The sequence below is a fragment of the Pectinophora gossypiella genome, chromosome Z, assembly GCF_024362695.1.
Source record: "Pectinophora gossypiella chromosome Z, ilPecGoss1.1, whole genome shotgun sequence".
NCBI lineage: Eukaryota > Metazoa > Arthropoda > Insecta > Lepidoptera > Gelechiidae > Pectinophora > Pectinophora gossypiella.
Window position 1 is genome coordinate 6,755,658 of NC_065433.1, and position 15,728 is coordinate 6,771,385.

At 37.6% G+C, this 15,728-nt stretch overlaps 1 protein-coding gene across 1 annotated transcript in view; it reads right to left on the minus strand.

Moving 5' to 3' along the window:
- LOC126380775 (nostrin) overlaps positions 1 to 15,728 on the minus strand; it is a 60,263-nt gene that overhangs the window by 13,341 nt on the left and 31,194 nt on the right. Inside the window, exon 2 of the mRNA XM_050030375.1 lies at positions 1,650 to 1,884. Within this exon, the coding sequence (XP_049886332.1) occupies positions 1,650 to 1,769 (120 nt within the window). The 5' untranslated portion in view covers positions 1,770 to 1,884. The remainder of the gene's footprint in view (positions 1 to 1,649; positions 1,885 to 15,728) is intronic.

Below are 15,728 nucleotides of genomic sequence, written 5' to 3' on the forward strand. Positions count from 1 at the left end.
TTATGTTCACGTCAGCCGATGGCAAATCGCTCTTTATCTGCTGGTCACGCGCACGCACGTCAACAACGTACATCAATGGATTAAATGATACCCTCAATATATAACTACAAAACGTACAATAACTTTCTTTACAACCTAACTTTCACTGCGATTGAAAAGGACCTCCAACGCGGGGTCCACAAGAGTGAATATAGAGCGGCGGCGGCAGACAGTTGCTGCGCTTCGAAAACGGTGTGCGCATGAGTTGAATGGTGACGAACGCATGCGCTTCCGCCCGGGAAGTGTGTGCAGCCATTATGGAATAAAAATGGGTCCAAACAAAAAATAAAATTACTTAATCGAGGATTTCAAATGGATTTCAGAACCTGATATTATGTAACGAACGCATCGTCTCAGATTTCTGAAGAATGAGTCGAACTCGAATATTCAATTAAAAAGAATGAAATTGATCGTTATTTGTTTTAAATAAAATAAGTAAACTTCATTTCTATTTGAGTGTTTAGATTTCTCTTGGTTAAGTATTAAATGCGCTTATGTATTTGCTCACACTTTGGTTGGTGATGGCGCGGGTTGGAGCGGATAGAATAATGGAGCGTGTGGTGAAGTGGAGAGGTGGAACATGTGGTGCAAACACGTGGACGGTTAACTTTGTATTTCGTTATCTGAGTTTCATTCGCGTTTATAAAACTTTATAACTTGAAACTTTCACCGTTTAGAACCATTTTAAGACAATTATTTTCTTTGAGAGAAAAGCAAACCAAAAAGAGTTTAGTCTTGGGGCAAATATGTTGCAACAACTTGTTGGTTTAGTAAAAATTATGTCATTTTGCGCTCGCGACGAAGAGCTTGCCTATTACCCCAATTACAGTGCGATCATATTACTTTCTCTCTCAGCCTGTAATCTCATTGCGGCGCGAACTCTAGAACAATGCAGTATTTAATTGTTTTCTTTTACATTGCATCAACTGGGTGCATACAAAGTGCCATTTATAGTCATACAATGAAACGTTACTTACTTTCATTTTTATTTATGACCTAAAGTACTTAGTACTGTAGTGTTTGTTTTTACGAGTAGTTTTAGATCCGATTGTCAGTCAATTGTTTGTCAATAATGCAGAAATAGGATTTCATAAAAATTACATTTTTATTATTAAAACACATAATAACGGGTTCTTACCGCGTTTAAAGTAGGAATATGAGACTCCCGATATTTCTCTCATATTCCTACTTTAAACCCGTTATTATGTGTTTTAATTATGATAATAACCGCGTAAACTTTATTAAAACAATGTATTACATTTCATTCTATCGAGAGCCGTGGTAGTCCAGTAGGATGAACGGTTGACTCTCACTGTAAGCGCAGGTTCGGACCTCAGTTAACCAGTGATTTTCGAATTACTTAAATGTAGGTATCTGTCGTAGGATTTCGTACTAAGAATTGTAAGAATGGCTGCAAGTTAACTTCTGTTTACTTGTGGCTTTACATATCCCTTTAGAGAATAGGCAGGTTGGCCTAACAGAATGCTGGGTGAGGTGTGGGTACTTAGTTCCTCTTACAATGGATGTACCTCTGACTACCCTAATGGGATATAGTCGCGTATGTGATGTGTTGGAGTATTATGTAAGATGGTCAAAAGATTGAGTCGTACCCAGTAATTGTCCTTAAATACTTGGTTGTTGGAGGACCGGAGATTTATCATGTCTTCCAATGTATTCTGCCATCGGTCCATGCCGGCAGCGATCTTGTTGGAGACGTTCTCGCGGTTCATGGCGGCGTCCTCCGGCGCAGCATGCCCGCTGGTCTCGTCAGCCGCGCTCGGCGCCTGCGCACCCGCGCGGTCCGCGCTGCCCGCTCCACGCTTGCTGCTCGCGCCGCTGAATGACCTGCAACAAGGTAAAGAAGATTTCTTTACAGACGGATGTGGTATAGTAAGATTTAACTTATGAGGGACATGTAACACTAGCAGTACATGCTGGTGGATGTAAATCACGCTTTTTGAGCCTTGCTATCATGGATTTTGATACTTTTGAAGTTTGAACTTCATGGTGAGGGGTGATCATCACATTACACATATAATATAGTCTATGGTGTTAAAAAGACCAATATGCTTGGGACGATAAACTGATGAGCTTGATTGATGAGGGATTTTTATTAGTGCCCAGTCCAGCACAAAAGCAACGCACTATATAACCTACGTATTATACAAGGTGTTAGTGACATCGTAACACCATTTTTTAAATTATTTTCAGTTCCAAATTCAACTTGATATCAACTCAGAATCATGGTCTGAATCACCCTCAAAGATTTCGTTACTATGTCACTAACACCCTGTATATGCAAGATAACGTTATAGAATAAGTTATTTTATAAATAGACATTTTCACACGCACTTTCTATTAGCACTTTTTACCTGCAAATGCAGTCTTAGATTATTCCGCTAGTATATACGCACATTGCTGAACTTTCTCTCAATAACATGCTGGTAGCACTACAGAATTACATTAATTTAAAGAAATCGCATATTGTGTGTGTTCTTACGTATCTATCCACGGAATGAACGTGCAAAATACTAAAAACTGACTCGTTATGTGATTCACACTTCCTATTCGAATGCGTAACATATTTCTTACTCATCTGATGTCGAGACTCAGAATTATAACAGCCTAGGTATGCAGCTGAGCCACTGTCGCTGAGGAAATGTAAATATTATAATAACAGAGTGATTTTAGTAGCTAACGTCGAGTAGTTTGTTTAGCGAGAGAGATAACAAGACGGTATCATACGCAATGTTACGCCAATGTTTATTTCTCTGAGAATTTACCACTAGAAAGTTTTCAAAATTATAGTCTTCTTCTATCGTGTGGGTTGTGAGGTGGATGACCAACCTCATCAACCCTGGTGTCAGGGTTATTATTGAGCCGCTAAAGGTCCCTGACGTCATTCAATTAACGACTACATACTTACATCAGTAAGTACTCGTAGTAACCAGGACCAACGGCTTAACGTGCCTTCCGAAGCACGGATCATCTTACTTCTAGACAATTAGGTGATCAGCCTACTATGTCCTAACCAAACTAGGGATCACAAAGTGATTTGTCCCAACCGGGATTCGAACCCGGGACCTCCGGATCGTGAGCAGAACGCTCAATCACCTGACCACGGAGGCCGATTAAGATTATAGTGAACACACTTGAAAACACGTACCGTTCTGTACACACTGACACTACTTCATCCGGTGGTGGTCAAACACAAAGTTGAAAATATTAACGGCCTTACAAATAAAAACTTACTTATTTCATCCTTATTTCAAGATTATACTAGAAATAGATAGGGAGGTGGGTTGAAAATCAGTGTTGCCCTCTGGGTAAACACTGAACCCTGGCCTTTTTTGGTGAGCTGCGGCACCCATATACCTTGTGTGTATATTTTAATGTTGTAAATGTATATGTGTGTCGTAGGTTTTACCTGAATATACTTTTTTATTACTAAGTATTTATTTATTTTTAATGCCATTATTGTTCTCATCAAAATAATCAAAGTAATTTTACTAAATATTAATATAACAATACGTCACAAAAACAAACTTAAAAACTAGTCATTAAATAAATTTAATTTATTTTAATTTATTTTAATTTAATTTATATCATTTAATTTATTTTTATTATACTTAAACCTGGTATAAGCCGATAATAAGGAGAGATAATATAAAAATTTCGTGGTCAAACCAACAAATCACCAAAAAATCATCTCTGTCAATGTCAGTTACGTTTAGGTTATTCCGAAGGATGAGAGCTGGTTTATAGTCCGCCACCGTCTGTCGCCCCGCAGGAGGGTCGCGCACGAGATTGCCGGACTATAGCGATAGTATGAGACGTTACACCAAAGTAAAAGTTATTCCGAATTTATTTGTAGAGATTTTGCTTATTCTTAGGTTTTGATCGGTATAAAATGTTACATCAGGTTTATTTGTAAGGCCGTAAGTTTTAGTAGGTACTAAGATACGTTCTAAAATAACTGAATGTTAGTCATTGCGTGCTGTGTGAGGGTTGTGATCCATTACTGTAGAGGTCATCAGCAGAACATTGCATTAGTATGCAATCCACCAGTAAGTACATTGCATTTACAAATGCGGCAAATAAAATCACATCGGCGGAGACCGGCAGGTTGCGATGTTGCAAGATGGTCAGACCAGACACGATTTGTAAATGATAAATAGACCGCTAGCTCTCCGCTGACGCGCCCAACGATATCTCTTCATTTGCCATTGCAATAGGATATCTGACTGGGTCAAAGATAAATTATAAAATGCTAATCTAGAAATAGAAGCCAAAAAGATGAACAAAAATCTATTTCGTTTCAGTTTTCCATTTATTTTCGAATTCTATTTATGTATTAAGTAAGAATTAAGTACGATTTTGACCGCTTATATTGATGACGTCACAGGACAGTATATCCTTACAAACTCCAAAGATCCTTTCATTTTGACGTTTCGTAAAAAGTATCACTAGGTTGTCAGTAGCCTATTGCAAGTACTCCAAGATTCCACTGAAGGTCGCGCATCAATCATCGCAATGAAAGCTAATATTACGTTAAGATCATCTCATTTCAGAAACAACTTAGGTAGGTACTTATTAACTAAATGCCGGTTATCGCAAGCCGGCGAATAGCGTGACAGTAGGAAGGTTACAGCTAAACAATTGTTTATCAGAAAAATCTCGTTTCACATGATTGTAAACGTAGTATTGTGGATAAAAACCCAACTGTACGAGACATCGTTTCTGAGAGTTGGTACGGCGTACTCGCCCGACCGGCCGTTACGTCACATCACAACCGCCGCTGGTGACCGTTGGAGCAATTTAGTCTCTACCTACCTATTATCTATACCTACACATACCTCTCTAATACCAGTACCTATGAACACCTCAAACGTTATTGTTTGTAAAGCGTGTTAGTACTCGTACGATGACCTATTGAAGTTTAAAAGATGCTAAGTAACATTTTTTGCGCAATGCGAAAATGTATTTATTTGAGTACTTACTTAATTTAGTTGTATCTACCCAGACAACGACCAGACACGAAAGTGCTAATAGTTAGAATTGTATTTATAGTAAGATGCCAATAAGTATTTTTATTTAAAGCAATTCGTCAATCACTACGTGTCATTCCTTAGGTATAATAAAGAGTCTCAAAAGATATGGGCACTCTCAACGGTTTAGCATCTGGACGTTTCCCCAGTCAAGTCGCTACACAATTTTTAACATTCGATTCGCATAACAATAACCGGAAAACAGCGCTCGATGGCACAAGCCCGCAATCACTAGGAGAAAACATTTACTTATGATGCAATTCCCGTTCAACGGACAATTTATTTATGCACCTATACTTAAATTTCTATGGCATATACGATTACCGTGCGATAGCTACCTATTGGCCAGAGTATGACATCATATACGTAACTAATACCAGCGTAGATTAATTTCATAATGGAGGCAATATTACAAATGTGAGGCGTTTACATTTCGAAGGAATTTACGCAACGCCATTATATAGGTATAGAGTATCTAATAATATCATAGAGTTCGTTAAATCAGGCGGGACGTAAATGTGCAGGTATGCAGATATCCGCAAACAAGGCTTTCCACTTAAGTAATAATTTAAGCGTTACTGTAGCCGCGAATTATATTCAGTTTTCTCCAAATACCTGAGTGCTAGGTATGGTTAGTGCAAAGGAAAACGAGCGCGAGGATCGTTCTGCGAATGTCAATCGATTCAGCGCGACGAAAGTGTTGCAGATTGATGACTCCACGATTTGGCACTTTCACTAGGTGGCAGTGACCGCGGTGACGTCACACGACGTCATCTCGTCACTAGATGATCGATGCGTATCACTGCGAGTGACGCGCCTGAAGCTACACTGAAAGTTGTCGGTCACGTTTAACATTTAAATCTGACACTAAGACGCAACGCATAAAATATGTTTATTTGTACAATATTTGCGTCATAATGCAGACAACCTGCTATTGCAAATCGTGTTCTTAACTTATCGGTACAGACGTAATCGACTATTACAAAATCTGTGGAAATGCATTAGATAATAATGTGCTCTGCCGTTTTACCTTCAACGTTACTGAATTTATGTTAATCACGTGACATTTCCGATCGGATCTCCATTTCGGCATATGTTACTATAGATAGCATCGGACAGGCTTACTAGTATATTATGCGCAATCTCCTACCTGACCTAGCAGAATAGATAGACTTCTTGATAAATCGATTAAGTCATTTTACCTTGACTTCATGTTGAAGATATAAATCGATATCAAATTCTACTTCTCGTTTATCGAGAACAATAATTAAATCTCGGAATCAAATTGTTCTGGTCTATGACAAAGTCCTTTGCCAGCTAGATATCACAAAAAAATAATTGGTTTTCCAGTTGGTAAGTGCAAATTTAATTAGCTATAAATAATTCCATTGCCGGCAGTACCTAGTCAGTGCACTTGAAATTAAAGTAATGGCTACGTGGTCTATGTCAACACGTATATCCTTAGGATATTTGACAATATTGACAGTATCAATTGGACATATTAATTTGCATAGTACTTATATATTTGTGTCGTATCTGGCTTATGCAAATTAGCAAGTAAAAAGGTAATGTCAAATGACGTTAATAAGAACATCGACAACGCATAAGCACACAGGTTTCGTAATATCCAATAAATATCACCTAAGTACCTACATATTTCCTTGTGAAAGTCACGGCCTTTTACAAAATTAGGGAATATTGTTGGGTACTGATAGACAAGGTTATTATTTCGTTTCTTATACATATTATTATTTAGTTAACATGTTCACATTCTACAAAAATAATAGTGTCTACTTACATAATGTAATGGAGACAGTTGTTGGTAGACAAGCATATAGGTAAAGCTATACTTTATATGCTGGGATGGGGGCGAATAAAAAATATTATATACTGTTGGTACTTTTGCGACGGAAAATTCCACTTGATATTAACCCAGAATCATGGTCTGAAACATCTGCCTCAGAATTCGTTACGATGTCACTAACACCCTGTATTGTTTTTGGTGAACCTAGCCTGGAAAATCCTTCATTACGCACTTAGTACTGGAAACTATGCCCGTAGAAAGCACTAGGAATTTTATTTAATAAACATTAACTGAAATATCTGTGTGTGTGACTGTGGTACGTGTTGGTAAAACAATCGTTCTTAATAAACAATTGGCAGTATTTGTTACCGTGATTGTTCTACCAATAGTTTATTATTATTATTATTATGTTATACCTTTAGAAAAATAATTAGTTTTTTTAAATGCTATTCGAACTATATTAGGGTATTCGTATACAAAATGCTCTATCATTTTCACACATCTCTCTAGCATTATCCCGTTTTTCACGGGGTCCGCTTTTTCCGACAGGTCCGGTTTTTTATAGTTCAGAAGCGACTGCCTGTCTGACCTTCCAACACGCGAAGGGAAAACTAGCCCAATACTGGTTAGGTTACCTAACCTAGAGGTGTATAGAATTAAAATAATGTACTTAACAAAAATAAGACTTGACGAATTCCGTTGTCTTTTGTCAATCTACACTTTCAATATGTTGATATAATAATTATAATCAAACAACAGGATCAATTTTAAGCTCTCTATATACTTTATAGCCTTGGTACTTTGAAAGACTATGCTCCGCTTAATGGGTATGGTTTGATTAATTACAGATTACTTGACAAATGCGAAAGAGACCTTTTAGGAAAATATAAATATTCTTCTGTCCTTACACCTGTCAAAATATAAATATTTTGACAGGTATGATTTATCATTGATGTCCCTCGTTGCAATCCGTACTTAAAAAAATAAATAAACTGTTTATTTCAAAATGAAGATTGGGTACATTGTAAGGTAGTTTGGTTAGGACTTTACAGGCTGATCACCTGATTGTCCAAAAATTAAGATGATCCGTGCTTCGGAAGGCACGTTAAGCCGTTGGTCCCGGTTACTACTTGCTGATGTAAGTAAGTAGTCGTTACATGAGCCATGTGAGCCGTTTGGCGGCTCAAAAATAACCCTGACACCAGGGTTGATGAGGTTGGTAATTCACCTCACAACCCATACGATAGAAGAAGAGGATTTTAAGGTTACATGCTGAATCTTAAAAGTATAAAGATTATTTGCATGCAACATAATACTGTTGAGTTCGTTTCACTCACAGTTATCTAATGAGTGTAGGTATTTATCTTCTACTATTATTTAATTCGTTCGGTATTCTTACTTATCTTTATTCGTATATTCTCGTACCTATAACTGGCCTATATTTGTGGCGATTCTTCAGAGAAGCACTTGGCGTGACAGCACAGACAATAAGACAGGATCGTGATCAAGGTCTCCTCATTTGCAGCACGGAAACGTTCAGATCTGAGGCGATATTGACGACCGGAGATTAGCTGGTAGAACAATGACGAATATCAGAAGGGAAAAACGGTCAGGTTCTGTAAATACGATTATTATCATTAATAATAATAAATAATAATAATAAATTGTTTATTTCAAAAAAAAAGATATACAGCTTACTTTACGTACACATTTACAATTTTACATGGTTTTACATTGTTTCTCAAATATAATAAACCATCGTATCCTAAGCTAAGTTCTTACTTGAGACTTGTGTTATAGGATACGAAGATTCTCCGTTACATGGGTAAATGATACAACCGCCAATATACATGGGTTTTAAGTATTATTTCTGTGGAATGCCGTACAGCGCGAGTGCGCGCTGCCGCACTGCTGTGTACATATTAGTGTCGTGCTTGGTGTGCGCGAGAGCGCGCGCGCGTGTGTGTGTGTGTGTATATGTGTGTGTGTGTGTGTGTGTGTGTGTGTGGTCGTGTATGTGTGTGTGTGTAGGTGTGTGAGGTATGTATGAGTAAAATAAGTTATGTTATATGTATTTATTTAACCCTACAAGTACAAGAAAGTCACTCAACTAGCCAATTTTAACTAGAAGTTCTTCCGTTTTCTCGTACGTTAGCTCCTGCAACCAAACATTTAGTTTCTTTTTAACTTCGTGCTTGCTTAACTCGTAAATGTTTAGACTTTTATTAATTTTATTATATATCCTAGAGCTTAAAGCCTCCATTTGCCCACGTGCAAAAGCGGTGTAATATCGCTTGATGTCGCATATAGGGAATCCTTGACGTCTGCTAAGGGAGGCTGGGTCAGGGGGTAAATGCGAGTGACGACGCAACACACACTTTAATATAAATAATTGTCTCACAGTGAGAACTCTAGTTTCGGAATATAGCTTAATTGTGGGGTAGTCTCTGGGTTTAGATAGAATAGTCTTCAACACAGCTCTTTGTGCGCGTTCAAGGGTCAATAAGTAGGTTTTATATGTACCTCCCCAAATGGGAATACAATAAGACATAATCGACTCACACAAGCAGCGGTAGACCATAAGAAGCGTTTCATTGTTGACACAGTGGCGCAGGTTTTTAAAAACATAAATCAGTTTTCTTACTCTACCACACAGATTATGAATATGGGGTCCCCAAGTCAATCTATCATCAAGTAGAACCCCCAGATACCTCACGTAGCTAGTTCTTGTAAGCGTAGGGCATTGACAAGTTAACACGTTATCACAAATGTGCGCTTTGATGGATTCCGAGGCAGTAGGAGGTGTGATGTTAGATATATTGAAACGGAGGTACATGGTCTTATTTATGTTTAGTGTGAGTAGGTTCTTGGAAAGCCATTCCATCACTACCCTCAGAGAAGATTCCGCTCGTGCTTTTGCCGATTCCCAGTCCCTATCACAGACTAAAAGCGCTGTGTCGTCAGCATAAGTGAAGATTTCACAGTTTTGCAGACTCAGCGAACATAGATCATTGATGTAGACTAGGAAAAGGGTTGGGCCTAATATACTTCCCTGGGGCACGCCATAGTTCAAAGGTTCGTCACCACTTTTAAAGGAATCAATTTTCACACTCTGGGTACGTCCGGAGAGGTAATCGTGAAAGAGTTTTAGACAGTTGCCACGTATTCCAATACGCTCCAGCTTTGAAATTAGGATGGGGACAGAAACGGTATCGAACGCTTTTGATAGGTCAAGGAAGATACCATAGCATTTATTTTTATTGTCTAATTTACCTACTAACGCTTCAGTAAAGTCAGCAATGGCATCCTCCGTTGAAACGCCCGTTCTGAAGCCGTATTGGTTCTTTTTAATAATATTAAATTTAGACAGGTAGTCTGTTAGGCTATTGTTCAATATCCTCTCTAGTATTTTAGATAAGGAGTTGAGTACTGAAATAGGCCTATAATTAGAGACACTGGCTCTGTCCCCATTTTTATAGATTGGATGTACTATAGCCTTTTTAAAAGCCATAGGGAAAACGCCATTATTTAAACAGAGATTACAGACATGCGTTATAGGTGGAGTTAAAGTCAGAGAAGAGTTTTTAAGAACTCTTGCCGGAATATTGTCGGAATATTGTCATGGAAAATAACGGCCTCCGTGGTCCAGTGGTTGAGCGTTGCGCTCACGATCCGGAGGTCCCGTGTTCGAATCAAATCACAAAAAACACTTTGTGATCCCTAGTTCGGTTAGGACACTAAATGTTGATCATCTGATTGTCCAAAAAGTAAGATGATCCGTGCTTCGGAAGGCACGTTAACCCGTTGGTCCCGGTTATTACTTACTGATGTACGTAGTCGTTACATGAGTCATGTCAGGGGCCTATGGCGGCTCAGTAATAACCCTGACACCAGGGTCAATGGAGTTGGTAATCTACCTCATAATCCTCACGATAGAAGAAGATCATGGAAAATCTACTTGAATGCTCTATTTAGTTAGGTAAGTACTTATTCACAAAGAGAAAACACGTAGCATCACGCCTGTATTCCCAAAGGGGTAGGCATATAGTATACAGTACACACCTACTCGCCAGCTTTTGTGTAAGTCCCATTACCTATTATGTATTTTGTGGTCCCAATATAAATAGGGAGTGAGCCTATTGCAAAGCGAAAAAAGATCGAAAAATTCTGACTCGGACATGATTCGAAATTCGAACCCAGAGCTGTCAAACCGAGACGAGCGAGTAGAGAAGCCATACGGTGTGCTCTAAAAACAAAACACCATTTATAATGAGAACTTCACTGAAAAAAATATTTTACCTGTTATTATAGATTTTATGGCCGTAGTAATTTTATCCTAGCCGATTTTAGCTCCATAAAAGAATGTTATGGGCTCTAATGAGACTACTGTGTAGCTCAGGTTATTCGCAAACATGTGTTTACAGGGGAAGTTAACATAAAATGCCAAGTACGCAGTTATATCTAGTTATAATGGTGGGCTGTACGTGGTGGAGGCCATAATTGTGCCAACAACGTTAATAAAACCTTTAATACTTTAAAACTTAAACAGTGTTGGGTATGTTTGAACTCACCAGGATCTCGGGCGTGAGTTTATATTTGAATGTTGGTATTAATATCCAAAATTGATTCTATCATTCGTATATCTGACCTGTTTATTTACATATTGCATCATCCCGCCTCCTATCCTCCTCCATCCATCCTATATGTTATTTGAGTATGTATCATATGTTTATTACTAAGTATTATTTTATTAGAACAACACCATTACAATATTATTTTAGCAGTCACGGCCGATAGCCGAACTCCATCGCACGCGCACTTAGTACGGACATACACACGGATATTAACGTCTATGGAAAAGGCAAGTATTTTTACATTCCACAATAGTTTAGTTAGGCAGCTACTTACTTATTTATTTATATTATTTTTTATTGTCGAGATAATTAGGCAAAGCAAGTAAAAGAGTGTGCTACTAAACTAAGCACCTATGTGTAAGTTTTGCTATTTTACTACTTATAGGTCTACTTAGGTAGGACCACCCACAAATAAGTTTGCTTTTGAATATTTTTCGAAACAGTTGACACTTTGGATTCGCTGCAAATAAAGGTGTCGTGAACCATACATAATCATGTAAGGTTCACGACAAATGGACTTCAAATCATCAAATTATTTAATTCGATCGATACAGTTAAGAAAAATGCGTCTCTAAAAAAATTTATCGAATCCATCTTGCTACATTATATCTACGACGTGAGCCAGGCGGTGGTGCGCGTCAGACCGCAACCGCCGCTGCAAATGCAACGATGCACTATTGATATAGTTTATGAACACTCATGGCTCTATATCCCACTGGTGTGGTCAGAACCACAAATTAAGTAATCTAAATAACGATTGATCAATTTGGAGCAAGGGAAGTGTGTCAGGATCGAAGCAAATGGAATTCCATAGTCTCTGCTTAAATCGGGAAATAGGCATCAGTTTATATAATATGTAATCATTCATCAGGCCTCATACATCTTTTTCAGATGATTTATACAGTGTCTATGGTTTTTTTTGCATGTGTGTATGTAACTGACTTACTTACCTATGTAACTAAGTACTTATTACTAAACAGAAACTCGAATCAACATTCGAGTCTTATAAACGAGAAGTGTTAGAAAAGTAGCTACAAATACTTAAGCGACTGCAATAATTAAGTACTTACTTATATTCCCTGTTGAGCGAAGTTGCCTTTGCAAAAAGAAAGGTGGGAAGGCCGTTGTTGCGATTTAAAGACTGCACAAAGCGTGACATGCTTGCTTTTAAGATCAGCCCCGATAAATGGGAGGACCTGGCCAGTGACCGGAATAAGTGGAGGACGTCTTTGGCCGATGGGTGCAAAGCACACGATAAAACCTGGTTCCAGATTCTGGCCGACAAGCGCGAGAGGCGACACAGAAATGAAAGGGCTGATTTACCACCTGTGCCGTCTAATAACCCTCAACTACAATGCCAGTCGTGCGGCCGCTACTGTCGCTCTCGCATCGGACTTTACAGCCATTTTAAAAGCTGCCACAGAAACGCTGTTTGAATCATCTGATAAAGATGTAAAGGCCTGTGATGACTTACATTCATAACGCCGTATGCGCACAATGTGCAGGATTATAAACGTGAATGATATCGGAATACAAATATAAAATACCAGCTTTTCCAGCATTTTCCTCATGGTTATAAACATAATAGGTATATTTAAATATTACCATCTTTTTAAAATATCTAGGTACGCCTATGTATTTCTTTTGAATTTCAAATTGTTCTTTGCCAACTGGAAACTAGGACACAGTTACAAATAAAAAGAACTTATCAGTAGATAAGGTTTGAAGCGAAATCTTATTGCATTTTACTCTATTAAATCAAACTTACTGGCTGTTGGGATGTAAGTACCTAAAATAACTTCGATCGATATTTGTTTTGTTTTTTTTACACACTAAATGGCAAAGGTAACATGTTTTTTTATCAGTCTACCAGATTGCTACAATATTATTTTTTTTTGTTTTGGTTTTCCCCGAAGGGTAAGGCAAAGGGATCTATGCCCATACAGCCATGTCTGACGTATTTTTTTTCTTGATGATTAATGAAATGATGAAAGGTTATGATGATGAAACCTAAACCCCCACCCTCGGAGTAGACTCCTACTCCGAACCCCAAACGAATTAACTCAAAAGTCCGCATAAACTTTTGAGTTATGAAGCGGCTTCCCGGCACGAAGCGAAAATAGGCAGATACACTTTGTTTATTGAATACTCCAATATAATAACACTCGCGAATGTCTTCCGACTAACTTAATGCGATCATTAACCACAAAACACCACTTCGTATTAATTATTTAGATTACTCAATGAAGAAAGCAACTGTCCCGTTCCCGTTTCCCGCCGAAAAGCCTTGCTACAATAAAGTTGCTTTATTTTCATAGAGCAACACGGGCCTCCTTTACATATATTTAAGTGAAATCTCTTTTCAATATCTTATGCAATGGAATCTAATAATTTTAGTGTTGGTTTTTAATTTGACTATGTTATATATTTTATTAACATTGTATTTAGTAATAATACTTAATAATTTTCTGATTAATAAATACAGTTTGATGGAATCTACGAATAAATAATAAGTAGAATGGAATAGATGAAATTGCCATTGCTTTCATTAGCCAAAAACGTACATAACACAATGCTGTTTGATTTCAGATCTTAACCTGTTTTGATAACACTACGACACTCTTCTCTGAATGTTTACCAGAAATAAGGAATCAGTAGTAGTACCTAGTTATTAACAGATACCTACTATCGTAATTTCCATATTTACAATAACATAATTGTACCTAAATACGAGATTTACAATACGTTATTGTAAATATTACATGTTATGACATTTAATAATAATAATATTATTAAATTATTATACACGGCCTCATATTATTTTTAAATGGACACACACCGACAATATTGTAATTAGGTATATTGAAACAAATGCATATTGTTGTAAAAACAAACAATATTTACTTATAGTATAATGCAGTAAGTATAATTATCGCACTCTGCATGTAACGTATATTGCGTTTAGCCGTGACCGTAATTAATTTGGATATTGAACTTGTTTTCATGGTACTGTGATGATGTGACAGAGGTCACATACGCGCCTAGCAGCCAGGATGATGTGCTAAATGTTATTTTTTAAATAAACGTTATTTTTTTTTTTTTTTTTTTTTCTCTTTGGCGTCATGCGACTTGCATATTTGCCATTAAATGTAGATTTGAATGTAGGTAGAGGATAAAGACTTAGGAAACGTTTATGGAGATAGGAATTTGGATAGGAACGAAATTTTGAAATAAAGGATCATAAGGTAAGGTAAGGAATATCAATATACTTACACATATAAATAGGTATAAAAAAAACATTTATTAACTATAATTTTATATTATTTACTTGAATAAATGTGGCTAACAACTTATATATTTGAGGATCATTAGAAGCAAGTAGGACCGAAATAGATGTAGGAAGAGGGACTTTTTGTAATAAAAGATTTTTAAAAAGAAGGGAGTTGTCATGTAGAGGGCAAGCCAGAAAAATGTGGTTAACATGACCAATATCCAAACCACATTCACAGTCGCCACTTGATATAACGCCAATCTTTGCAAGGAAAGATGCACAGCATGTATGACCGAGCCTCATACGTATGAGGCAGGACGTTGCTCTCTTGCCAACTTTAACCCGGAAGAACCAAGGCTTTTTTAAAATAATTGGTTGAATTGATGAATAAAATTTACCTTTGGTCTGAGAACTCACTGCCCATTCATCCCCCCAATATTCATGAAGATATAAGCTAGGTAAATTAACTAAATCATGGGTGTAGTTTTTATATGTAAATAAGTCACCACTATCCACAGCCTCTTCAGCAAGAAGGTCGGCTTTAATATTGCCAGGTATTTTGCTGTGTCCAGGGATCCAACAAAAAGAAACTGAATACCCTAGGCGAATACATTTATACAGTGACCTTCGTATATCTATTTTAAGGGAAACACCGAGAACTTGTATTCACTTAGTTTATTTCGAATAACTTAAGAATTTACAAAAAATGTCAATAGGTCACGCGGTAGCGCCGCTCGACGTTGCGGAACTGAACACTGTAGACTGAACCCTGCCGCCCGCGCACCGGGAAGAGACGTACTCGCAGGGAAGCAAGGGCCTCGTAGTTTAGGGTGTACTATGGTCGCTCTTATAGTCGGCCATCCTGATATCTGCGCGTCCCGCGCAGAAGTCCTAAAGGGAAATCTTATACAGCCTCCAAAGGCCTCACCAAT